Here is a 27314-nt window from a genome sequence, read left to right on the forward strand (position 1 = left end):
GCCCTCCACCTGGTATCTGTTCTCCTATCATCAAATGCACACCATTTGCTCTAAGGATGATTTCATATGTGCTTGCTAGAAACAGTCTCATCCACACAGTTTCCAATTCTGATCATTAACTTACTGCTATGTTTTATTTTGCAAAGGCACCTGAGCACTGGAAGTATATGAAACCACAAATAGGTGTGGTATATCAACAAACTTCAGTCATTTTGAACTAATATTTTAAATAATCTTACATTTCAAGACAGCCAGTATTTAATAATACCAGGCTGACCAAACACTGATGCAATTTCTTGATGTTATCTCTTGAATTGAAATTGATCAAGGATTTGGCAGACTTCTATGTTGAAGGGTTGCACAGATACTTTTGGCAAAGGTGAGTGAGCCATAAACTTTCAGAATTTGTGTAGACACTGAAATGACCCCTACTATAATATACAAAAAACATAGAGGGTTTTGGGTTTTTTCCAATTGTCATTATGGAATTAACATAGGTATTAGTAATTGAATGCAGGGAATGCTTTTGCATTTAAAATAGGTACATTTGTGTGAGAAATTATTTGCATAGATTGTCAGAAATAGAATTTAATTTGAAACCACAGATTTCATAATCTTGTCTCATTGGAAAGTCCAGAACAATGAATCAAATATTAAATTAAATGCCACATGGTAATTAGTTAGGTACCGTGGGCACAGACCTAAGATTTGTCTGATTTTCTATCTCTCTTTTCTTTAGGTAATCAGGACTGAAGCACATGTTTTATGAAGGCTATAAAACATGTGAACATTTCATTTAACTATTTTTTTAAGGACTATATGACATTCGAATTTTATGTGTTTAAACTGAATTCATATATCATGCAGTGTAAGTAAAATTGCACACCAAGTTACAAATGGGGTTCTTTGTAAACATCTTTGCTAATAAAAACATTTCCATTTTGTAGATAATACCACAGATAGGCCCAAGAAAATAAATCATGAATTTATAAAGAGCAGTTGCTTTAAAAAAGCAAGCTAAGCAATTTTCAATCTCCACTGGAACCCAGCGATCCTTCTTTTCACAGCTGAATATTCAAAGAGTTGTTTACCATAATTGGAAGATACTTGACAGCTTAAGTAGCCCACACTTAGCAGGCTTCAAAATAGGTCCTAAATTATTTGTTGCAAGCCTTTTAGATAAACAAGCGAGAGTGCCACTCAATTGTCCTAAAAAGCCAAAATTACAGGCATATCTGGGTTATCCCTAGTGATTTCTGAATGTGATAAAATTCTGATTTTCATTAGTATTAATTATTTTCCTGAGCCTCACATGCACTACCCCTCCAGCTTCATAACCTTTCATGAGAACAATTCTAACTGTAGAAAGAAAACTTAAAGCCCCCAAAGATTTGGGGATCCCACTGGTGACTCTGTTGGCCACAGTCTGGGCTCACAGGGGAGGTTGCCCTCCTAGTTGACCCAGTTCTGTCCTTAACCACATTAGGTCAATTCTGCAGGGCCCTTCTGGGCTACCCTTGCCTTAGGCCTGATGAGCCCAGTTTCACCAGTTTTGTCAAGCCAGTTTCTCGGGGAGACTCTCACTACCCAATGAAAGTCTGTCTGACTCCTCTTCTCTGACTCTTGACACCTAACCAAGTTCCTCACACAAATTTTCCATCTGCCCCTCATCACCCCCACTCCCACTCCCATTGATATAAATCCTGTCCTTATTGGGAGTTCAGGTCAAGCTTAACTGCACTGCAATAATCTGAGAAAAGTCTTCCTTGCCCTCCTTAACAGAGCCAATCAGGCAGTTAGGATCCAAGACTGGTCCAATCAGGTTTACAGGCTAGGGGACCCTGAAGAGGATATAAGCAAAGGAGGAGCAAGCGTGGGATTCACACAGCATCTGGACTCCAAAGAGACAAGGAGGATTCAATAGACCTCTGAATGGGATTCAGAGACCTCTGCAAACTCCAAGACCTCTACAGATCTGGAGACCTCTGTAGGCATCCAGACTCTGTAGACCTTTGCAGAGACCCAGCTACTGCATCTGCTTCTGGCCCTGCCTCTGACATCAAGGGGCACCGTTGCCCTCAGCCCAGTGTTTCAAAGAGGTCTTGGCTATTGTTCATATCAATAGCTCACTAAGAGCTATGACACTGGTATTTCTGACATTGCCTCCTGGTGACTGGTGCTGACCAGCATTACTGCCCGGTGGTGACCAGCTCTACTGCCCAGTGACTGAAACTTAGAGCCTGGCCACTTTTGAGAGCTATCCACCACTTCTGATTGTCTGGCACCACCTCCTGGTACTGTTGTCTCCAGTGCTATCTGGTCCAGTGTCTGGTGCTGTCCAGCCTGGACTTCAAATAGTTGCCATGGGCTACTGTGGCATCTCCTCAGCAGCCCCACCAGTGAGCAACTTCAGCTGCTACTGTGAGTTGGATCCCAGCCTAATGCTGACAGGTGTGCCACCAACTCGATAAGACAGGCTGTCCTTGTTGACAGGACAGCACCATATTGCATGAGTGGTCTTGTTTGGGACAACAACTACTATTGTTGTTCCCTGAGCCTGAGTTGTCTTACAGTTAGCATGCGGGTGAGATCCCATAGACAGTGACCTGTCCCCCACCATTGGCACTGTCCTTCACACTGTTTTAAGAACAGCTTTAATTGTGCCCACTCAACTGATTTACTGCAGGATAGTTAGGAATGGGCATGTTTTTTGCTTCCAGGCTTTGTGTGAGAAGGAGAATGTGAAAATATGACACGTGATAAAGCAAGGCTGTCTTGGATGGTGAAGGATGGGTGTGGTCTTGGGCACAGACTCTCCCAGAACCAGAAAGATAAATGACCCCACACTTGGGGTTCTCATTTTCTCCTTCGCCTGTTCTTAGTCAGGTGGACCTAGCCACTATGGCACTGTCAGTGCCCCACCCAGAAGAGTTGGGGCAACTGCCAGCTGTGCCCACCCTTCCCTTGTGTGCTTTGGATCATACATGTTGTTCAGTTGTTTGCAGTCTTCATGGAAACCTGAAGTGAGTAAATTCCAAATCAGGACTGTGCTGGGGACTACAGTGATGACTGGGGCAGTTCCCTGGTCCCCAGCCCAGGCTATGGTTGCACCTTCAGGACTGAGGGAGCTGCAGATATGCCCAGTACTACTGGTGGCTCTTGTCTCCTGGACCTAGACTAGACCAGGCAGGCTCAGAGAGGGGGCTTCAGGAGTGTCTATTCTCCAGGGTCACTGGGTTGTCTGAGGTCTGTGGGTGTGGCTGGCCATCTCTCTGGCATCCTATGGGCTGACTTACTTTTGGGGTTTTATAATGATTCTGCAACTCCAGAAGGAGCTTCATGAACTGAGGCCACATGGGGATGGGCCCCCTGTCCCCTCCTGGAGGAAGGGATCTCAAGTCCAAAAGGGACAGAGAGGCCCTACCTTGAAATCAAGGTCTTAGTATAGTCATCTGGGCCATCTCCACCACCTGTCCCCAGAATCTCAGATGAGAGGGGGGTTTTGAGATTCCTGTCCAGATGGCTAGCCACAGAATTCTTGCAGCCCCAAAGATTTACAATAGTTGGAAAATGCTTTTGTAGTTCAGTCCATATCAAACTTGCATTTTTCTTCTGTTAACATCTAATACATTTGGGCATAATTGTTATATTAGTTCCATCACAATAAGTCAGAAGGTGACAAGTGAGAGGTTTTACACAGCTGCTTAATAATCAAAGTTCCCTTTAAGGGCTTGAGGGGTTTTAAAGTAAGGAAGCATTTCTTAGTGTTCCCAAAGATGGGACACAAATCTTCAGAGGACTGGGTCCAGCAGTAGGGAAATTTTGCCACGGCCATATTATTTTTTAAATTTTTAAATTATTCATCATTTTGAAAAACAGAATTTTTGCATCAAGATTGGGGTTATTGATATTCCTCAAAGACCAGATGATCTCAGGCCCTGGGTGTGTCTGTTGCTCCCTGTTTTGCCACTTCTGTCCCTGTTGGCCACATCTGCAATGCTGATGCACCTCCATAACCAGACTGTGGCTGGAAGCACTTGAGTTTGCAACCCCTGATGAAGACTCTCCATGCAGCTTAAGGCCCTGAAGCGCAGAATGACTGTGAATTAGTAAACATCCACAGATCCTGAATAACAGCAGGGGTCAGATCAGGTTTCCTGAATCGTCCAATATATCTTGCTTCTTGACATTGTCCTACCTGACTCTACAAGAGAATAATCACAAGCAGGTGATTAGGATGTCTGTTGAGGAACCAAGGCAAACATTTCTGATTTTCAGACAATGAAAAGGGGAAAGGAGGATGTGCATAGATAAATGTGAATTGCATTTATTACACACCCATTGAGTGAGTTAGCCAAACGCCTCAGCCACACACCTTATTTTGTTTTTAAATGGAATTTAAATTATTTCTATGGGGTGGAAGAGAAAGGTTAAAGACAGGTAATTTCATTTTCTTGCCATGCATCCGCTTTTCAAATATATTTTTCCATGTCTGTCTGCTCATGTCTCCCTCTCCATTCTCCTTTTTTGGGTACCAGGCCAGCTCCCGGGCAGGGAGGAGCCGGGAAAGGTGGTGCTGCTGATGGGGGACAGGCTGCCTCAAAAGGGACAGCTATTAAGAGAAGTCTGCATGGTTGGGAGGGTGGGGGGGAGGGGGTTAGGGGGTAGGGGGGGTGAGGGGGTCCGGTGGAACGGAGGGGGCCCCGAGGAGGGCTGCCGGCCTGTCTTCCTTCCAGAAAGTCACCTGAGGGGGCCCAGAGCAAGCGGCTTCACCTTGGCTGCGCGTGAACGAGCTCTACTGGGGCTGGGGGTGGGGAGCACACACAGGACCCCGCTGCTGCTGGGCCAGACCCTGCCAGAGGCTGTGGCGGCTGTTGTGTTCTCCCGCTGGGAGCTGGGTGAGCACCGCAGGCCCGATCACTCGGGGTCCCCATGCGCCTCCGTCCCGTCGTGGCAGCGACATGTGCCCGCGAGTGCCTGAGCTGGAGCTTTACCGCCTCTGCTTAACTGACTGGGCGGCTGCTCACACGTCCGTCTGCGCGCGCGGGCGGCGGTAAACGCAGTCACGGCCCAGGCAGCGCCCCCCTGCGGCTCCCCGCGCCGCCACCATGGAGAACAAAAACCAAACGTCTTCGGGCTTCTAGAAAGAGGCCTGACCTTGGGCGCCCGCCCGGGGGCCTGTGTTGGAGGAAAGCATGGACTGGTAGCCCCCGGACCCTCCCGGGGGTGCCCCCCTGCTGTGCGGGGACAGCCTGCGCGGGCGCCTGCTGCAGCCCAGCCGTGCGGTGGCGCCAGCCTCGGCTCCTCGCTGTCATGGGGGTCTCGCGTCCCCCCCCTCCGCCTCCCCCCCCCCCGCCCCGGGCCTCGCGCAGGGGAGCCCCGAGCGGGCTTCTCCTGTCAGTCACCGCGTTACTCAGGCTTCGGGCCTTGAACGTTTCTTGCGAAGGAACAGAGTCACCCACCTGCTGGCAGAGACGGAGCCGCTGCCTCGCCCACGGCTGGCAGCAACCCGGCCCTGCGCTGGTTGCTGGTGATAAAATTAAGCTTCAAGGGCCTCCCCGGGGGCGCAGCTGTTGAGCGCTGGGTTGCGAAGCTGCCCTCAGTCTCTGCTGCGCCGGTTCGATCCCCGGTTGCTCCCCGGCCACCGGAGGAGGGTCCCGCTTGGCGCGCAGACCTCTCCTGCCACCCGCTGCTCCCCTCAGCAGTCAGTCCTTCTGCCTGCTCTGCTCCCCGCTCTGGCTCTGGTGAATTCTCTCACCCTCCAGCGCTTCTGACTGTCCCCAGTGCATGTATAAATAAATAAATCTTTAAAAAAAAATTAAGCGTCAAAAGAAAATTAGCCCTTTGCACTCCGCTGTGCCCTCTCAGGGGACATTGCAATTTATTAGTGATTATGGGGAATTGAGGTTATTTCAACGCAACGTTCTGAGACATGCATGTTTCCCTGAAGTTTTATCTTGAAATGGTACAAGAAATTAAATCAAAATATCGTAAAATGGTTCGGAGTGCAAAGGGTTAAAAATTTTGAAAACTCTTGGATTGGCCACTGCGCTGGACCTGCTCCTCGATGATGCAGGACCTCCCGAGGATGGCAGAGGGGCTCCCAGCAGGGCGGCGCGGGCTGCACACGGGGTGTCGGCGCTGCCGGTCTCCAGCCTCCCCGCCGGCCTCCCCGCGCGGGCCTGTCGGGCTCAGGGCGGGGCGGCGACGCGGCAGGTGTTGGGGCGCGCGGTGTGAGCAGGGGCGCTTGCGCGGCGGGAGGGCGGTGTCACGTGAATGAATACTTGAAAAGTTCCTCGTTGCCTGAGTTCTCACGGGGTTCCTCGCGGCCGGGACCCACAGGGGCGGGCGCTGTCTGCACCCCCGCGGCTTTGCTTTTTTCTTTTTTGAGTTTACATCATTTTACTTTGTTTTTAAAAAGCAAACTGAGCCCCGCTTCAGAGTGTAACGGCTTTTCAGCCCCGCTCACGGCACCCCCTTCCCAAGCGCCACGGAGAGGGGGGCCGGCGGGGGCCTGGGGGGAGCAGACAGTCGGGGCGCGCCGGGACTCGCGGAGCGGGCGTGGGGTGGTTCTGAGTGGGCGCCTGGACGGGAGAGGGTGTGGGGGGGGGGGCGCCCAGGTTCCGCCCGCCCAGCTGAGGGCGCGGCCCGTCCACCCCCCAGCTCCTGGGGCGCTGGTGTCCCCCAGCAGTGCCAGGACCCTCCCTGGCCGCCTCGGGAGCACCTGGGGTTTGAGGTAAAGTTTCCCCCGGTCCCCGCACAAGTGGGTCACGCTGCCCCAGCTCTCACCGGGAGGGGAAGACAAGACCCGCACCCAGACTGGCCTGTGGGGTGTCCTTCCTCCCTCCTAGGGCTGCCCTCTGACAGGAAGTGGGGGCGCAGCTGCGGGGGTAGCTTTGCATGAGCTGCCCGCAGCCGGGGTGGGGCATCCCCGGACCACTCTGCCAGGACGCTGGCCACCAGCTTGGGGGCTGCACGGAGGGGACTGAGGCAGGGGGCCCTGTGTGCACGGCGCCTGCAGTGCTGAGGCTGTCACCCGCCTTGTGCAGCCCCTCGGTAAGGGGGGGCTGGGGGCTGAGCTGACTTCTGGGCTTTCCTTCAGGTCCACGGAGACAGTGACCATGTCGTGGAATGAGCCTCCCCCTCCCTATCCTGGGGGCCCCACAGCCCCCCTTCTGGAGGAAAAAAGCGGAGCCCCATCCACCCCAGGTAGGCCTCGGTGTGAAGCGCCCTCCCTTCAGCCCTCCCGCTGCAGCTGGGCCCTGAGCCTCCTCTTCCTGCCTCTCTGTCCAGGCCGCTCCTCCCCAGCCGTGATGCAGCCCCCACCGGGCATGTCTCTGCCCCCTGCAGACATCTGCCCCCCGCTTGGGGGCCACCTATGAGCCGCCGGGTCACCCAGTGCCCCAGCCTGGCTTCATCCCCCCACATGTGATTGCAGATGGCACCTACGTGCCTCCAGGTGAGTGGGGCAGGGCCCCGGTGTACGGGCTGATGGGGACGGGGCGGGAGGCCTGGGCAGATGTCTCCCTGCCAGGGGCCCGTCCCTGGGGAGCCTGGGCTACTGCTCACCCAGCAGCTCCCCGAGGGACGGCTCTGCCCAGAGAAGGGCTCACGCACAGCACGGGTGGCGGCCCTGTGCGTCAGCGACCGACACAGCCCAGCCCTGGCATGTCCGCGACAGAGGGAGGGATGGCGCCCGGCTCTCGCCGCGCCCGGCTCTTGCCACACCCTCCAGGAGGGCAGGCGGGATGTGGACGGCCATCTAGGCCCAAGGCCCGGCTCCCACACCTCACCTGCAGCCTGGGGGTGGGGGCCATGGGACTTCGTGCGCATCTTTCGTGGGGGGCGTTGGCCAGCCAGCGTGACCTGTCTGCTCTGTCTTTTGTGCTCCAGGTTTCTACCCTCCCCCAGGCCCCCACACGCCCATGGGCTACTACCTGCCGGGGCCCTACCTGCCGGGGCCCTACCCAGGCCCTGGGGGCCACACGGCCACAGTCCTGGTCCCTTCAGGGGCTGCCACCACAGTGACAGTGCTGCAGGGAGAGAGCTTCGAGGGTGCCCCCGTGCAGACCGTGTGCCCCCACTGCCAGCAGGCCATCACCACCAAAATCTCCTATGAGATCGGCCTGATGAACTTCGTGCTGGGCTTCTTCTGCTGCTTCATGGGGTAGGTGGCGGGCGCCCCTGGGGCAGGGAGTGGGGGACCAGGCCTCCCACACCAAGCTGGAGTGGGCCTGGGTGCCCGGCCCCTTCAGGCCTGCCCACCTCTCCGTCTGCTTCAGGTGTGACCTGGGCTGCTGCTTGATCCCCTGCCTCATCAACGACTTCAAGGATGTGACACACACGTGCCCCAGCTGCAAAGCCTACATCTACACATACAAGCGCCTGTGCTGATGGAGCTGGGACAGACTCCCGCTGTCCACCCGCCCCCTGTGCTTTGCTCCCCGCACTCAGTGGCACCTCCCCACTCCCACTTGGGGGCGGAAGCTGTCCCACCAGCCCCCTGGACGTCTTGTCCTCTTCAACTCACCCTACCCTGAGCATCTGACTCTTTCGGCAAAAGATTCTGTTGGATGGAAGGCCAGGGGCGCGCAGGTGGCGGGACGGTGCCGAGCGCGTGTGGCTGCTGCGGGTGGCGTGGCCAGGAGGACAAGCTGGGAAGGGGCGCCTCGCACGGTGGCCTTCGTTTCCATACCAGGGGCAGGTTCAGTCCTGACTCCCTGGACCAAAAGCAGATGGAGCAGTAGTGGGTTCCCTAGGCCTGGGGCCTGTAGCCAGTCATTTCTGATCTGCTGGACCGAGGGCAGGGAATGGACCCAAGCAGGACAGGGCCACGCAGCCTAGGTGTGTTTGCAGGGCACTAGTGGTGGGTCAGAAGGCACGGCTTTGGTCCTCGGAACTCTCAGGAACTCCACACCTTATGCCCAGGAGCCACCTGAGATAAGGTAGAGAGGGCAGCATACCCACAGGTCACTGGGTAAGGGATCGGGCCGCGCTTGCCACAAAGGAACTTGCCTCTCCCCCCCGCCAGCGCCTGTTCCGGCCCACACCTCTGTGCACCCGTCCTCGCTGGGGCTGGAACTAATGCCCAGGAGCCTCGCCCTCTGCCACACTAGGTTCCTGCTGCCCGGTGGCTGGCACGTCCCAGCTGGGGCAGGCTGCAGAGAAGGCCGGCTCCCGGTGCCGTGGGCTCGCCTTGGTCCCCTCCCGCTCAGCAGCAGGAGCAGCTGTGGCCAGGGGACCGGAAGACGTAGGCCCGAGCCATGGCAGCCCCCTGGTGGACACCAGCCCTGCCCGGGCCTGAGCCCACTGTCTCCTGAGGGTCTGTCTTGTGAACCTGCCCACGTGGCCCGCTGAACCCTGCTGCTGCCCCCTCCTGGTCTTGCACCGCCACTGCATGGCCTCCCTTCACTATGAATCGTGGCTGGTCTCCGTTCGTAGTTTCTCATTAAATTGGCCCTTTCACCCCCCTGCCTGGGCCTCCACTCACTTGCCTGGCTTCCTTCTTTGGGGGGGGGGTCTGCAGGTAGTCCAAGAGCAGTGGGGTGCATCTTTAGGGTCTCGGTGCTCACGCAGTCCAGACTGCCCAGGGCCATGCTGACCTTTGAGAACCCAGTGAGAGCAAGTCAGCCCAGTGTGGACAACCCTAGCCGTGACCTGGGCACAGGCAGTCGGCTCCACAGTGCTGGGGAGTGTCCTCGAGCGACACCCCCCACGCCAGAGCGGCCGCCCGCGGGATCTTCAAGCTGAAGCGCCCAGCGGGAGCCCAGAATCAGCCAGCGTTCAGGTGGGCACCCTTGCTCCCCTGAGAGAGGCAGAGCCACCCTCGCTCCCAAGGCTTCCGGTCTGAAGGTGACAGGGAAGGGGAACAGCAGCCTAGGCTCGCAGGTTCTGAGCTGGCTCGGCCCCCACCCCGGCAGCTGATCCACCGGGCAGATGCCAGGATCCGGGACAGCTAACAGAGCCCTATTAATAAAAACAACTTGGGTTCACATTTCTCTCTTAGACTTTGCAGTGTTACGCGAGTATGTGCTTTTTATCCTTACTGGGTGCAAAGCGGGAAAGCGCCAAAGCCCTTCCGAGAGTCAGGAAGCCACAGGGCGGATGAGCTGGGAGGGCAGGGCTGCGGCAAGGAGACCGTGGCCCGTGGGGCACGAGGAGGATGGGTGAGGCTGCCAGGGCAGCGTGAAGGGGACACCACGCCAGGAAGGAGGTGGGCGGCCGCCAGAGTCCTCTTTATTGAACGCCGTAGCGTTTACACGGGTCAGAACAGATCCTTGGGGGCTTCTGGCTGCCGGGCCGGCGTTCCCAGGGCCTCTGAAGCAAGGTGCACTGCCCCGCCCTCCCGCAGAGCCACAACAACCTGAGCTCGCAGGCTGCTCCGTGCCCGGGGAAGGGACGGACACGACACCACACGATTGCAGCAAGTGGGCCTGGGGGTGGAGGCGTGGGTGCTCCAGGAGCAGAGCCGGTGCCAGGGGTTCAGGCCAGCAGGCTGTCCCCATTGTCACGGCTGGAGGCGGGGGTGCTGCAGAGAGGCCGGGCTTGCGCCCAGCTCAGCGTCTGCCCGCAGTGACAGGCAGAGACGTTAGCGTCTGGCTTTATTGGTTGCTGCTTGTGTCAGACCCCGCGTCTGAAAGTCCCACGCGGTGGCCCTCGGTCCAGCGGAGGTGGGGCGGGCCCGTGTGGGGCGGCGAGTCCATCACATGTAGTACCAGGCCAGAAAGCCGGCGGCCAGGGCCACACTGGTGGCCAGAACAAACTGGAGACTGGACTTGCTCAGCATAGCCAGGGCCATTCCAAAGGGGCATCCGCTGCCCTCCAGGGCACCTGCACGGCAGCACCAACGGGACGCAGCCTCAGCGGGAGAGGCTGACGAGCCGGCCCCAGGCGGGAGCGTGGGACAGGCAAGACCTACCTTTGTCTTGTTTAGCGGTGTAGTAGGGGCATTTGCACACATCTCCTTTCCCATCATGCACGGGGAGTCCATCCTCCACGGCCTCCTTGGCCAGCAAGGAGCTTAATGTGTGGTAGAGAGAAGAGAAGGAATGTGTAGTTAAAAATAGCTTCTCCATGAAACACCCAAAGTTACCCATCCTTCCTGGATAAATGCCCAGACAAACAAGTTTGGCCCAAAGCAGTGCCACTGAGGCCTGAGAGCTTGCCACAAATCTAAGACACCTTCTGGTAAAGGGGCATAAGGAGCCAGGCAAGTAGGAGAGGAAAGGAGCAAAATCAAAATCAAGATAAAGGCTGCCATGTGTCTTCACCCACATCTCTGTCTCTTTCAAGTGTCTCCATCCATGTCCCCCAGCTCTCTGGTACAAGTCCAAGGCTGAGAAGCAAGCACAGCTTCTTCACATGTTTCTCTGCATCATGTGCCTCCTCTAGGGCTTCTCCTTTCTCTTGATTCTTCTTCTCACTTTGCTTCTTCTCAAGCTTCTCCTCCCTGCTCAGCTCCACCCCTTCCTTGGGGTTGCAGGGAACCTGAATCTCCCCTTTCTGTGGAAACCACACTGTTACAAGTCCTCACTGTCCTTCTTCCAGGAGCAGGAAAGAGAGAATAGGAAAGGAGAGCTCTGGAAATGCGTTGGTGGATAGCAACAGTTAATTCTGAACTCAGCACAGGTTTTGCCCCTGCCGGCTTTCTTTGTTAGAGGAGCAGTGGGCAACAAACTGCAAGCTAGTGATGTCCCGAACAGACTCCACCCCCATCGCCATGCCCGACCAGACCTCAGGTGCAGAGGCTTGCCAGCCTGCAATGAACCTGTCTTCCTGACTGGGGAGCTCTGGAAAAGAGGGGCAGAATTGAATGGTCACATTGGCCTTAAAAGACAGAGCAAGCGCATGTTCTTGCCTTTCTGGCTTTGGCTCACATCATGGTCTCAGCTCAGACTGCATTTTTGGAAGAATGTGTTGCCTAATTAATCCGCCTAACCTCCCCTTGTAAATAACCCTTTCCGACCCCCATTTCTCTGTGTGTCTGCTGATGAGTCTTGTCCTGAGTTCTTAAGCACATGGATGAGGACTCTGAGGTGAAGCCTCTTGGGTTTCCCTGTAACAGCTTGACACTTTATCTTGATTGTCTAGCAACTTGGGGAGTCCCTGCACCAGTTATCAACAGCCTGCATCCCTACAGAGTTCACTGTGGTGACATCACAGCCCATGAAGACCAAGTAGAATAAGGCTGCTTTTTTACTCAATAGCATCTGATAAAGAAACTGAAGCCTGGAGAGGCTGGACTCACTGGAAGTTACCATAGTGGTGCAAAAAATAAGAACATGTCAGAAAGGTCTGCTAGCATGTGGTGGAAAGCTGTGTAAGGGAACAAAACTCTGTTACCATAAAAATGTCCTTGGAAAGAGGCTTATTTCATGGGAGGGTCTCTGAAGATTGAGTGAGATTTCTTTTTATATTTATTTGTAAATTTCTCTCTGTAAGGCTCTCTCCTAGGAAGACCTAAAAACACCCACAATCTAGTCTGTTTGCCATGTTCAACCTCACCACCACCCAATTTCACAAGAAAGACCACACTTAATCAGTGTAGAAAACAGCACTTGCACTCGTGTTACACTGGAGCTTCCTCACAGAGGGACACCAGGTGACTGCAGGTCTCCAGCATCACATACCGGTACAGGGTCCTCTGAGCATCATTCAGGTCTTCCCATTCCTGCCAGGGGAAGTTCACAGCCACGTCCTTCAATGACACCATTTCCTGTGAGGGAACATTTCTCCTCATATCAGGGCCGTCAGCCTGGGTCACACAGCAACAGTGTAAACACTCCTTCTTGTGCTCTTGTACAGGAGGCACCATTTTCCTACTCTACACTGTTTTGTGAACAGAATTCTCAGGGGAAATAGTCTTACCTCTAGATTAACCCATTTGCTCCTAAAAGAACTACAATAGTTTACCATACAAATTTGGAAGTGTCTTTGAGTCTATGAATACAAGGATGAATAAAATCTTCTCCTTGAAGAGCTTATCACCTGGTTGGCAGGTAGAATAACACATACGTGGAATAACGTGCTACGTAGCGGTGTGAAAAGCCTGCTGAATGCAGACACGGTAAAAAAGAAGAAAAAGCAACACTTTGTAGTGTTGGGTTACACGTCACTGAAGACCCAAACGTTTAGCTCTTCCTTGTAAATCACACTGTCATGAGGATGAGACAACAGCAGATGTCATAGAGTGAGAAAATATAAAACACTCGCCATGATAACTGACCTGCAGAGAGCACGCTGCCAGGCAGAGTCCCCAGCAGGAAGGCAGGAGAGTCAGTGAAAGTATTCTGGAACTGAAGTCAGTCAGCTTTTATGAACTGTGGGACATGTGAGCTGAATTCACCAGAATAGAAGGATATGTGGGGTCTCCCTGGTGGTGCAAGGAGTGAAGCAGCTCAGATCTGCCTTTTCTGCTTCCCACTCTGTCTCTGATGAGTCCTCTCACCCCCACACCTCTGGCCTGTACCCACCTCTTATATTCATACATAAACAAAAACGAATCTTTTAAATAAATCAAGCTTGAAGGGGAGTTAGGTATTTGGGGGAAATATACTCACTGGGCAGTAGGCTGAGCCACACAGTAGGACTGGAGCGGACAGGCCCAGCACAGGAAGGTGAGGGGCCAACGGCCTCCCCTCGTCACCAGGTGAGTATCATGGAGGACGAAAAAGACAGGGGGAGTTGATAGGTAAATTTCCATCTGGTAATTACCAAGAGGCTGAGCTGCCCCAGCACGTGCATTAATCGGATGCAGGGGTGTGAGCCTGTGTGGACCCTGGGGAGGACACTCGCGGCTCTACCGGCACTTCTGTTACAGGAGGATTACATTTACTGGGCGCTCCTGGGAGTCAGACGGAGGGGCTCCGACAGGCGGGTGGAGGTTGACCTTTTGTGAGACTCATTTCCACGAATAAGAGAACATCCCCGTGAGGAGGCGTCCAGGTTCTCACGTTGGAAAGATTTGTCCAAATCTCTCCATCCCTTATCAGAGGGAGAGGCGGCCCCTTAGGACCGCACCACTCGCACCCTTGTAGCTGGGCTTCCCACTGCCCCCCAGGGCTGACCCCCATCCTCTGTCCTTTCTCTGGGGTTGAAGATGTCATTGCACAGGGGGCAGAGACCATGTTGGTGGGTCACTCAGTGTTCCTGGGTCTTCCCCAGGTGAGCAAGGAGGTGTCCACGTGTACTCAAGTGTATTTTCTCCCACTGATGTCCTTTATTCCAGGAAGGTCTCCATGAAGAACTGCAGGGTAGATGAGATGACGTTTCCTCCCAGGATCCCGGCGCAGACCCAGAGGAGTATACAGAAGGGGAGACGGGAGGTGCTTCAGGACAAACCCGAAGGGAAGGGTTGACCCAGGTGGGGAGTCCTCAGCATGTGCTGGGGAATCCAGGGCGAGGCCCCCCAATGAGCAGAGAGAAAAGGGACCTTAAAGGCATTACCCCAGGAGCGAGAGGAGGGAAAGCCGAGGGAGACAAGGAAAGGGAAGACGCGCTGCAGCAGCAGGTGGCAGTGTTGGGGCAGACCCAGAGGCACCCTGAGACCCCAGACCCTGCGCACCCTCCACTGGCACTGCCATCTGTTGCGTGCGGAGCAAACACCCCCTCACGTGAAAGCCCTGCTGTGGAAAACAACATGGTTGGGGTGCAAGGGAGAGGAGAAAGGACAGGGTTAAACAGTTTCCAAGGAACCAAAGCCTCCCGGGCCTGCAGGGTCAGTCCCATGACCCCCACAGTGATGACCCCAGCTTTGGGCACTGCCTGCGGCGTCCTCTCTGCAAGTCCCCCTCCAGGGGCTGTGGGGGAAGCGGACACACCTGACCTGCCCTCAGGCTCCTGAATTTTCGGGGACTTGCTGTCGGGGTCTCCGCCATCTCGCATGTCTGTCCTGGAACGCACCTGCCCCAACAAGGGGCCTGAGCCACGAGGGGTCTCTGTCCCCCCCCCTGGCCTCTTTCATTCCTGTCCATGCTGCAGTGATCCCCAGACCCACTGTGGGGACATCCCTGGGGCAAACACCTGCCCAAGAGGGCGGCTTCTGCACGGGAGTCTCCAGCTGGCCAGGGATGTCCACGGGAAAGCGGAAGGGGAGACCCCAGCCGGTGGCACCTCCGTGCACCCCTCCACGTGCAAGGGAGCAGAATAACCCCCCCACATGCTGCTGTGGCCCTAGATTCAGTGCAGGACAGGCCCTTGAGAAAAAGCTGGGTCAAGAAGTCCGACTCTCACACCCCTGAAAGCAGGAGCTGAATCTCCCCTGCCCGGGGCTGCCCCAGGGAGAGGGGAGCTCACAGGGGTCTGCAGGTCAGTCTCCCCTGCCCAGAGCTGGAGCCCCCGACCTTCCCCGGTTGCTGTCCCCCCAGAGCCTGCCCTGCCCCAAGGGTGGCACCCACTGTGGTCCAAGGACCCACCCGGAGTCTGCTCGTCTCTCCCTGGAGAAGAGATGTGTGTGGGGACGGGACACCTGACGCCCCCCACTATTCGAAATTCCTTCCCGGTTTGTGCGCATCACAGGGTTGGGTGGAGGCTCATCTGCACTTACCCATCCATTTCTCTCCCACAGGATTTTCTTCTAACGCCGCTGGGAGCAGCACTTGGAGCCCCCGCGCCATCTTCTGGCCAAGACAGAGAGAAGCTGTTTAAACAATGAGAGCGAAGGATTGACATTTTTCCAGTTAGCGGAAGTTACCGAACAGCTCTGAAGACCCATTGCTCCTCCCCACTGAACGAAGGTTTGCCCCGGTTGCCTGGCTGCTGCATGCAAGGTGGGTGAACTGCAGCGTGCCCTCAGCGAAGCGTCACCGGGCAGTGGGGCTCAAAGGGCAGACTGAAATTTCAGGGCACCCCTTCCTGCCCCCAGGGCTCTGATGGAAACTGTTTTTGAGCCACAGATCTTGGAAACAGCGAGAAGGATGGGACCAAGGCCAACGTCGGAAAAAGTCTTTAAAAATCTTTTTATGGGGCCTCCCTGGTGGCGCAGGCGGTTGAGGGCCGCACCATGAAGTAATCCGCAGCCTCTGCAGCACGGGTTCAATCCCCGCAAGTCAGGGAGAAACCCACATGGTGCAGCAGACCTCTCCTGTCTCGTCCGCTGCTCCCCTCAGCAGTGTATTTCAGTCAATCTGCTGTTCTGTTCCCCACTCTCTCTGGTGGATCCTCTCACCCCCTGCATCTCTGCCCTGTACCTCAGCTCTTGTATGCATAAATAAATATTTAAAAAATCATTTTATGGCGCCTCCCTGGTGGGGCAAGGGGTTGGGACGCAGCCTATGGGGCTGTCCACCGCCACTGCAGCGCAGGTTGGATCCTTGGCCAGGGAGATACCCAGGTATACAGCAGACCTCTCCTGTCTCCCCGATGCTCCCCTCAGCAGTGTATTTCAGTCAGTCTGCCTGTTCTGCTCCCCGCTCTGTCTCAGGTGAATCCTCTCACCCTCCCAAGCATCTGGCCTGTACCCCAGTTCTTGTATAAAAATAAATAAATCTTTAAAGAATAAACAAATAGATAAATAAATAAATAAAAAGGTGGACTGCGGTCCTCACTCTAACTTGACTTTAAATCTCACCCAACTTTCCTGAGAGTCTGACTAGCCTCCCAGTGATCATGCTCACAACACTGTCCCTAACTAAACTAAGAAACTAGTAGTTTTCACTGGCCTTGCAACTCTGCACACACAGCAAGCCAACCCTCCTGCAGAGTTCCTGGCAATGTGCCTTACTCCAGCATTTCAGGGCTCCCCGGGTGGGTGTTGCCCTAACTAGGGACACACGGGATTTAGAACAGCTCCTCTGCTAGGAACAAATATACCACCAACATTCTTTTTAGTATAACAGCACTCTAAAAATGGGTCGCTTCCCTGGTGAAATATACTCTCATGCCACAACCCCAAAACTTGCTAGCTATTTTACTACTGCTCCTCTTGTTACTAAGCCTACCACTCAGCGGCTGTCCCCAATGACTTTGCTACAGGGCAGGGAGAGGAGCAGCCCAGACCCCGCAAACCTGCCTGCTCTAAACAGGCTCTGCCATCCTGCTTCCTTCCTTCCTCACTCTCTTCTGCAGCTTCTTCTCTCCCTGCTCAGCTCCTCTCTCCCTTGGGTGGGGCAGGGAACCTGGAACCTCCCCCTTTCCTGGGGACCCTCATTACAACTTCACCTGTGACCGAGGGCCCTTAGCCGCTGCTGTACTTCTCATTCTCCTCTTTAAATCTTAACATACACAATCTCCTACTCAAATTTGTTTCTTCTAACCTAGGGGGAGCGCCTCAAGTTTAAACTCCTCTTCCCAACAAACAGCTCACCCGTACAAGAGGAACAGCCTGTCCAGATGCCCCACCCTTGCACTCCAGATGCCCCCCCTCACCTCCTTCCAGAACCACCAACAGACAGCTCAGGGACTCGTGTCAGGGAGACCATCTCCCGGGCCCTTGGAGGTAGAGCCAGCTCTACATGCCACTCCAGCTGGAAGCAGCTACGGAAAATAGACCTCCTCCCTTCAACTCCCCAAAAGATTTTGGGCTGGATATGGTCATGGGGGGGATGATGGAGGACAAGAATGGAAAGACTGGAAAGGACGTGCCCCAAGGCCAAAACCTGACTGAGACAAGGAGGTGGGGGTAGAGGAAATGCACATGACCCTTAACCCAGCTGTGGAGGACGGACCCTCAGGCGCCAGCACCTTGTCACGAGGCAGGAGAGGCGAGCAGGATCCGATGCTCTAGGGAGTGGGGCACAGGCCTGAGAGGAAGGATGTGGAGACAGGGCTTACCCTGGAATCCCTGGTCCCTTTCTAGCGCTGCCTGTTGCCAAACATCCACAACAAGCAGCCGCTCCACAGAGGAGTGAGCCTCCCAAGGAGAAAGGGACTATGGCAGGGCAGGCTCCGCACAGGCCCGGGGCAACCGTCCCCCTGCCCGCCCGTGACCACACAGGAGCCTCTTCTCACCAGCTCTCGCCTCTGTGGGGCAGCAGCCTCCTGCTGGTGGCCTGTACCTGCCAGAACGTCTCCACTGATCTCCCTCAGTGGAGGCCACTCTCCTCAAGGCCGCCCGCCTGCAACTGTGCAGGCCTCTCTCAGCAAACCTGTCCCTTTCCCTTTTACTGAGAAACCAGCCCTTTAAACAGAACTAACATCTCCAGGTGCGGCTGAAACAGGGTCTGGGGAAACATTTCCCAGAGTGAACCCCAGGACCTCGCACTCCAAAAACCCCATCACCCCCACTCTATTCCCCCGAGGCCCACGGAAAAAACCCGAAGTTCTGGAAGGACACTAGGAAAGATCTCTGGCGCCACCTAGTGCCCAGAACAAAATCACCACCTTCCTGATAGTGGGAAGCCAGGGATCCCAAAACCACCTCAGGCGCTGAGAGGGGCTGGGCCAAGCCAATGGGGTAAGAAGAGAATCCAGGCCAGTCAACTGTAAAAGCAAAACCAATCATGAGAGCTGAAAATACATGTGGTTCTGCTGGCAGGACAATCACAGACATTGCTACTACAACTGTAATTTGATGCCACCATTAAATAAAATGCCAAATTTCAGTTAGAATTAGGGAAAATCAAGATGCATTTTACCTCTTCCCTGATTCCATACTCCCGTCTAATTGAAGGATAAAGGGCTGAGTTCAGTGAACAGGGAGTGTTCAAGGTGGGGAAACTGAACAGGTTGGAGACCAATTCCAACTAGATGTCGTGTCAGGGATCGCAGCAGGAGAGGACCGCCTTGATGAAATTTTTCGGAAGGCTGAGGGGAAGTGGAGCCAGGTAGGAGTGAGGAAGACACAGACACCGTCTCTCGTGCAAGTATCTCCTCCTGAGGGCCTCAGCAGGTCTTTTTTTATACCTTAAGGCCAGTGGTGAGATGATATCAGTATAAGCATCAAAGCAGAACAGAGACAATCATTACATATTTTCTCATGAAAATAAAAAGACCCTCTTGATCTCATACTACAAAAGGACACTTCCTTAATCTGATTAAGAAAATCTACAGGGACAAAGACTCCCTTAGGTACAACTCTTTTTCTAATGTAATCCATTGTCTAAGACAGTACAATGTTCAGTAACAGTCAATCACCCTGTCAAGCCTTCCTAATTTCCGAGTGGACATGAAAGTCCATTGTTATGCTATATTACTAAAATCAACCCATTCCCTAGTACTCAATTCCTCTAGCCCATTATCAATTACTTCAAAGTGATCTAAAGTAACTCATCAATACTGTTTAGTTCTACAGAAATCTAACTTTCAACTAGAAATACCGAACCTCCACACAACCTGCACACTGTTAACTTTTCGCATACACCAGGAGATGTACTGTTGCTGCAAACAGGTACCACCAGGGTTAGGCTATGGTTTCCAAGCACAGCTGATTGAGGGCAGCTTGTTCTCCATAGTTCTCGGGGCCAAAACATTTCTTTCCTAACTATATCTTTAACAATTTTTACTTCCTTTGTGACTGTTCATGCGAAAGAACAATAAGCCAATTGTCACCTGGGTCCGAAATAGATTTTCACAGGCCAATGAATAACTAACTTACTTCAGCATTAACTAGGAACAAAGAGGAGAGCTTCAGCAGGCTTTGCCATGGAGACTCCCTAGTTCAGATCTTCTTTGGGAAGTGCAAGAACTCCCGTCTCTGGGAAGTACAACTTTCCCTCTTCAGGGGAGCACAGGGACTCCCCACTTTTTGAAGTCTCCCCTAATGCCCTGACGATATCAAGAGACAGCCTGAGTGGTGCAGCAGCCACAGAGCAGGCTGGGAAGGATGAGACCAAGCGATAGAATAAAGAGGGCTGCCTTCACTTCCTCATGCAAAGAGGAGGATACCAATGTACAGAAATGTCCGGAAAAACAGGTCCGGAGGCCCATGTCAGAGGTCTCAGTTCCAATGAACGAAAGCAAGAAGTCATTGTAAACAGGTGGGGGACACACTTGGAGGTCACAGGCCAGCTGATGAGAGAGAAGACCCAGGAGAGGTCTGAGGACAGAGCAGGGAGGCTCAGGACAGCTGAGACCAAAGACTGACTCAGTGGAGGCAGGTCCACTCCTGCTGGGTTTTTCCCAGGGATGTTCTTCATAAATGCTCTGGTGCAGTGGCACACGATGAAATGTTACTTAGGGATCAAGAAAGACAAACTCACGCCATCTGCGGTAACAAGGATGGAGCTGGAAGGCTACACTAGCCGATGTAAGTCAGAAGGAAGAAGATAAATACCGGATGGTCTCACTGATATGTGGAATATAGAGAAACCAAAAAAAAAAAAAAATCAAGAAAAAGATAAAACTAGCAAACTGACCACAGAGCTGAGGTCCACAGCAAAGGAAGGAGAGTGAGGGAGGCAAGACAGAAGAGGAAAACACAGTGATGGTTCACTGGTGATGTGGCAGTGGCAGAGCTATGGGGACTACTAAAAGAAAAAGAAATGCTCTGGTGCCGAGTGAGGCCTGGAGGCAGGGCATCTGAGAGCTGAGAGGAGATAAGAGGCTGCCTACACAGAAGAGCCTTCATGACTGATGCCTGAGGGGAAAGTATGTACAGGGGCCTGGGTTAGGGGACTGACAGAAAGGGTGTTGTGGCAGGCAACGAATACTTGAAGACTGCAGGTTTGGGAAAATCACAACTGGAAAGCAACAAAAAGGGAGGATGTGGCACTCCATATATGGTTGGTGTTAAAATTCTTCTAGCAAACGCCAACAGCTTGATAGCTTTGATGAGCTCTAGAAGTGAATCAGCCAGACTTTTGAAAGTTCCTGTAAGAATTCCTCCCTCATTCCTTCTCATGTGCCATCCCCCTCATGCAAGCTGTTCTCAGAACACAGATAAAGGCCTGTCAGCCAGAGAGGAACCATATTCCAGATATCTCATGTAATGCTTGAATCTCCAGAACCTTCCATGTTTTAGATGTGCCTTTCATATGTCTCCCCCTTATCTATTTACCCTTGGCATGGACTCCAGGTTAGCTCCTTCCCTCTAGCGCCCATGCTGCCTCCCATCACCTCCAGCGATCCTCTTTTCTCATCCCTTCCCTCCCACTGCTTCTTCTCTAATGCATGTAGTTCTAGCACTTCAGAGCCAGACTGATTCACAGCTGCTCTTCCCAGATACTCTTTGGTTCCTGAGGAAACCTAAATGTCAAGTCCAGATTCCTTAGCCCAGCACACCAAAGATTGACCGACTTCTCCAGGCTCCCCTGTGAACTCCCACATACCAGGTGAGCAGCCTCAGAAGACCTAGAAAGACTGGGTCACAGGTCTTGTTCCCACCAATAATCTCATTAGCTACTGTTCCTGCTGGTCCTTGATGATGGGGTCCCGAGTGATTCACCAGACCCAAGGCAGTCTCAAATAGCCCTTGTCTGATTTCCACCCCTCAGTGTGCTCTAAAAGGATATTAGAACTTGGGGGAATTCAAGACTGAGGACTGCTAAGCGTCCGCAGGCTTTGTGGACATAGTCCCTATCAGCTGCTGTTATTAAGGACCCCTAGGCGTTCTTGAAAATTGTCCAGTATATCCTTCTTCCAAAGCATTGATTGCCAGTGTGCACAGGTCAGAGACAATGGGACTGACATACAAAGATGTTCTAGAACATAATTCTGGAGTTGAACCCTCATCAAATTTGAGCACAAATATTGATCAAGAAATGAATTAGGGCCTCCCAGTGGTGCAGCGGTTGAGCGCTGGGCTGCGAAACTGCCCGCCGCCTCTGCAGCACCGGTTCAACCCCCGGCCACCGGTGAGGGTCCCACATGGCGCGCAGACCTCTCCTGCCGCCCGCTGCTCCCCTCAGCAGTGTACTTCGGTCCTTCTGCCTGCTCTGCTCCCCGCTCTGGCTCTGGTCAACCTCCTGCGCTTCTGACTGTACCCAGTGCTTGTATAAATAAATGAATAAATCTTTATAAAAAAAAAGAGTCTGTCCATCTCTTCTGAAAAAAAAAGTGATGAAAAGATTATGTATGAATGAAATTAAGATGTGATGCTACTATACAATTTACAAACATGATCAGGAGGAGAAAACAACAGAATTAAAACATACAGATGAATGACAGACATTGAAAATCTGTTTGAGAAAAATCTCATAGTTTTGAGGACAAAAATACAAATTAATTACAGACATAAAATGAAATTGTAATTAGTGAGCATAACCAATGGAAATTCAACATAAAAACTGCTGTGCATGTACAGAAGAAAACAAAAAGCAAAGAGAAAACACTAGATAGATGACTGATTGATGATAGAGGGATGGATGTATAGATCAATCAATCGATCGATTGTGGGTCAATTGATAAACAAAGACAAGAGATATAGATGAATGTGGTAAAGTTTCTAAACAAAAGGTTTAGAAAGAATCTTCTAAAACTCTAGAGATCTTTCAGAAAATTTTGTTCCCTTGTAAAGAAACACATAAAGTCACACCTTCTTGTTAATATTAGATGCAGGACTCCCTCGTGGCGCAAGGGCATAAGACACAACCTATGAAGCTATCCGCTGTCATGCATCACAAGTTCGATCTCTGGCCAGGGAGCTTCCCATATGGTTTAGGAGACCTCTCCTGTCTCTCTGCTGCTCCCCTCAGCAATGTATTATTTCATCAGTCTGCCTGTTCTGTTCCCCACTCTGTCTCTGGTGAATCCTCTCACCCCTTGAGCTTCTGGCCTGTACCCCAGCTCTTATGGACATGTTTCATTTTGTGGTTTCGATGGGAATTCTTTGTGAAAGTTGCATTTGACCTGAAGCAAGAAAAAAGAACCTGCTGCTTTGTTTTTAGGGTTCCAGAGACATCCAAAGAGGGTGAGGAAGCTTGCCTCCATTGGCAGGACTCAACAACTGGGGAAAAAAAAAGTTCTGGTAACCTGGAGAATAGGAAACTCCAGGTGGAAACCAACTTTGTTTCTGAAGCCTACACGGACTAGATGTCAAGAGTTCACTCTGATATTATATGGAGTTTTCCAGCAAAGTTAGCTAGAATTGCTGTTTGGTTACTCTGCCTTGTGATTTTATGCAAAAATAAGTAAATTGGTCTGAGAGTAGATTTAGTTTGCAAATATTTTGCTGTACTATTGTATAAAATTGGGTCAAGTTGGAGAAAACTTGTTTTTAGAAAAGTTAAACTGGACCTCCCTGGTGGCGCAGGGTGTTAAATACAGCATTATCGAACTATCGCCAGCCACTGAAGCATGACTTCGATCCCCGGCTGGCCAGGGAGCTACGCACATTGTACAGCAGACCTCTTCTGCCTTGCCTGCTGCTCCCTCAGCAGTGTATTTCAGTAGATCTTCCTGTTCTGCTCCCCACTCTCTCTGGTGAATCTTCTCACCCCCACCCCCATGGACTGAGTAATTTCCAGGAATGAAGGACTATCATACTAGAAACGTATGGACAACACTGGCATCTGATTGTTATTCTCTAGCATACACTAAAATCCTGAGATTGGGGTTTAAAATACAAAAAATAGGGGGAGTCTAGAGGAAAACTTGTGCCTATAGGTACTTATATACAACGTTTTATTTACTTTTAAATTCTTGAATTGCAACTGCTTTGGTCTAACAACTGCTGAGCAACATCTCGTTCCTACTTCCTCAGGGCAGTGGAGCAGCATTTTATGACAGCAACACCAAGCCCTAGGCCCTTGGTCATAGATTACTGTCCATCGCAAAGGCCAACTTGGCTGGGACCTTAAAACACTGAACATGGGGCCCCCCCTGGAGGCACAAGGGCTTAAGGCACAACCTATGAAGCTGTCTGCAGCCACCGCAGCAGGAGTTGGATCCCCCGGTCGGCCAGGGAGCTTCCTATATGGTGCAGCAGACCTCTCCTGACTCACCCACTGTTCCCCTCAGTGGTGTACTCTGGTCAATCTGCATGTTCTGTTCCCCACTCTGTCTCTGGTGAATCCTCTCTCTCTCACACACACACCCACACCTCTGGCCTGTATTCCAGCTCTTGTATGCATAAATAAATAAATATTAAAAAAAAAAAACACTGAACATGGGGGAGAGGGTATGTTACTGTTTCATTACCTACAGGACCACTTTGGATTCCAGCAGAAAAGGACCCATCTTATTCCAGAGCTCCAGCCATTAGCCATCTAGCTGCCACCTGGGATGCCACCTATGTAGGCCGACAGGAGAAACGAGGACCCTTCCCACTGACTGTGCTGTTCTCCGGAACCTCAGATCAAGACTCGATGCCCTTCAGGCTGCTGTACGCTGACATGATGGACATCAACAAGCCCCCTAGACACCACCAACTCTGTTGTGTTTTGTTGTGACACTGTTCTACGAAACTCCTATTCCGATGTCACGGACCTTAGAGACAAACTATAAGGACAACAGATGGTAAATTGTCAAGAGATCAGCTAAAAACTGTACAGACCCAACTGTCTTAGCCCTGTGACTGGACCTGTACATCCATCTGTGTAACTCCATTTGTATATAATCAGACTCAGGCTACATGGAAACATATTAAGCTACAATTTCAAGGAAATGTAAATATGTCTGAGCAAATGCAACACTTGCAACAAAATACACAGGGGACATTTGTTAAATGCTTATCAGCAGTAGGAGGGAAATATGTTGTAAATTTAATGATGGGGGTTAGCCAATTTAAATAAACTGACTATGTAAAAGCTTTGGGAATTATCTTCATGTTAATTGCACTAATCCTTATTTTTGCATATCTGTTACTTTAAATCCTCTTCTACAAAAGTAAAGGAAGAAGCATGTGGGAGTGAAAACAACTGAATGTTGCTGCCATAGTCATTGTCAAGGCTACACTAAAAAACAAAACAAAAAAAAGGGGACCTCCCTGCTGGTGCAAGGGGTTGAGACGCAACCTATGAAGCTGTCCAAAGCCAGTGAACACGAGTTTGATCTCCACCCAGGGGGTTACCCACATGGCACAGCAGACCTCTCCAGACACCCCGCTGCTCCCCTCAGCAGTGTATTTCCATTAGTCCACCTGTTCTGTTCTCCACTCTGGTGAATTCTCTCATTCCCCCACACCTCTGGCCTGTACCCCAGTTCTTGTATGCATAAATAAATAAATCTTTTTTTAAAAAGGGGGGGAGATGTGGAGACCCCTATGGCATAAAGTGCTGAGGCAAGGAAACTATCACGGTCATGGCTGAAAGACTGGGCATGGCTAAAAGATGGATCAGCCCGGGTCAGAAGATTGGCCCTCCTACAGATCAGCATGTTGTGTCAGCGAAACCAGGCCTGTGAGAGAAACTAGATTAGAAGAGAGAACAGAATAATCTGATAATGCAGAACCTTGGCTGTGCATGTGTGCCAGAATAATGCTGAATACTAAGGAACAAAAGAATAATCCACTGTTTTGTAACTAACCTAGGAGGTGGTCTGTCTCCATAAATCTGAGTTGTTCTGGGTGCTCCGGACGACTGAGCCAGAATGAGAAGCCTTGCGTCCCCTGTGTATGTTTTCTTTTCCCTGTTGTTTGCTTTCTATTTAGTTCTATGCATTGAGACGTTGTGCCACTGGTGTTGGCGAGCATCTCTTTGGAGTGCTCCTCTAGGGGTGTTGGAAACTGTTCACCAGACTGAGACTAGCACTGGTAGGCCAAAACTCCACCAGAGTGTTGATGCTGTGTTGCTGGGCACTGTCCCTTACAGTTCCCTCCCTCTGTATTTACTTAGTTCCAACAGGGAATCAGTTAGTTGGTGATTTTGTTCTGGTCATGAGGTGGCACCAGAGACCTGTCCTTGCTGACCTTTGCTTTTTCCCAGTGGTTCTCGGCTGGCCTTAGGCTATTTGTAGGTCTCCGTGGAGTCCTTGTCTTCCTCTGATGGCGCCCGGAGCCACTCGATCACCTCTGTGGTGATTTCATCACCGTTCTCCATTTGTGGGGTGAGGTGCCTGAAATAGTTCCTCTCTACTCAGTGTCCCACTTGATCTGTAGTTTGTTCTTGCTGGGTTTTTTTCTTTCCTTCTTTCCGTTGGTCAGAGAGTGCCTACTCAGTGGGTGGAGGAGGTAGCAGGGTTCTGACTCTTTCCCTTTTTTAAAAAAAGAAATAATAAAACTTCTCTTTGGCAGAGACTAAAAGTCTCTGTCGTGTGGGGAAACTCACTGTGTATGTGAAAGGGGGAATCTGGTGAAACTTTTCTCAGACGTGACCCAAGAACTCCAACTGTGACCCCAACACCTCTCCAAAATATCACTCCTCACCAATGTCAATGTTATAAAACAAGCAAAGTCAGAGAAACAGTCAGCAAGAGGCACATCAAAGAGAACTGGCTGTAACTGAATGAGGCAATTTGAATTATGGAACATAAAATGTACATTAGGAAAAACTAATGAAATTAAGCACGGAGTTTGGTAATTGTGTCAATATTGCTTCATTAGCTGTTAAAAAAAATACAAAAAAATTCATGTAAGATGTTAAAGTGGAAATGGTGTTGGATAAATAAGATCTGTACTATCTTTGCAACTTTTCTGTAAATTTAACAGTATTCATTAAATGTTATATATATTTTTAATGTCCTCAGTACTAAATAGGTTATAAAAGGAAAAAATGATCTACTTTCCTGTTTCCCCAGGTTTTGTTATACAGAGGCTGCAGAGAGGGATTCTGGGGAGCAAAGCTGGAAACCTCACACCCAGGGCATTTCCCCGAGTCTCCTCTCCTCTGAGGCCTGCTTCTCTGAATCCTCACAGAGCATCTCACCACCAGGATGCCGCCCTCCAGGACCCCCAACTCTTCCCATTTCAGAACCGGCCGTGTCCCTGCAGCTCCACCAGAATCCGAAACACTCCACCAGAATCGGGAAACAGTCAGACAACCCTTTTTATACCAGGGTTGCCCTGTAACAGTTTGGCTCAGTAAAGAAAGGGGGAGCCAAGCTAAACTTTCTCAAAGGAAGGGAAAATTCATTGCACCCCCGGGCGAGCTTCGGGGTCCCAAGAAGGGGGGGGTCCCGGAAGTCGTGCCCGTTGTGGGGGGAGATGTCATTTTATAGGGTGAGGAGAGGTTAGGCAGGAAAACTGGGTTTGCGGGGTGGGGGGAACAGGTTTAGGGGGAACAAAGTTGTTTTTTCGTGGAGCCGAATTGTTTTCTCCTGATATGGCTTCAGTTTCGGTTTGATGGAATCAGGGGTACTGGTGTCAGGACCATCTTGTTGTTTGTATGTGGGCTTCCTCATTCCTGGTCCCTTTCATACCAGCCTTTTGTTGAAAAGGGCCAATGGTTCTTTCTTTGGCTACTTTCTGCTGGACAGCGGCGAAGACCAGGGTGGGGGCTCAGGGCTGGTTATGAGATAGTCTTTGCAGTGACGGGAGGATATGGGTGGAGAAGGAGTTGGTTAAA

At 51.8% G+C, this 27314-nt stretch overlaps 1 protein-coding gene and 1 long non-coding RNA gene across 2 annotated transcripts; one reads left to right on the forward strand and one right to left on the reverse strand.

Moving 5' to 3' along the window:
* Nucleotides 1-7121: 7121 nt before the first annotated feature.
* Nucleotides 7122-8394, forward strand: LOC119245206 (cell death-inducing p53-target protein 1-like). Its single transcript, XM_037511455.1, is given in 5 exon segments — nucleotides 7122-7209; nucleotides 7294-7364; nucleotides 7366-7459; nucleotides 7894-8167; nucleotides 8283-8394. Coding segments are annotated over 5 exon segments (639 nt in total).
* A 6384-nt stretch (nucleotides 8395-14778) lies between these two features.
* LOC129145721 (uncharacterized) lies at nucleotides 14779-18643 on the reverse strand. The gene is made up of 3 exons (XR_008551688.1): nucleotides 18573-18643; nucleotides 15545-15637; nucleotides 14779-14901 (listed from the first exon to the last, which is right to left on the reverse strand). It is a non-coding gene; the product is annotated as an uncharacterized LOC129145721 (long non-coding RNA).
* Nucleotides 18644-27314: the final 8671 nt, after the last annotated feature.

Source organism: Talpa occidentalis, unplaced genomic scaffold (genome assembly GCF_014898055.3).
Source record: "Talpa occidentalis isolate TD23 unplaced genomic scaffold, MPIMG_talOcc4v2.1 talOcc4.14, whole genome shotgun sequence".
Taxonomy (NCBI): Eukaryota; Metazoa; Chordata; class Mammalia; order Eulipotyphla; family Talpidae; genus Talpa; species Talpa occidentalis.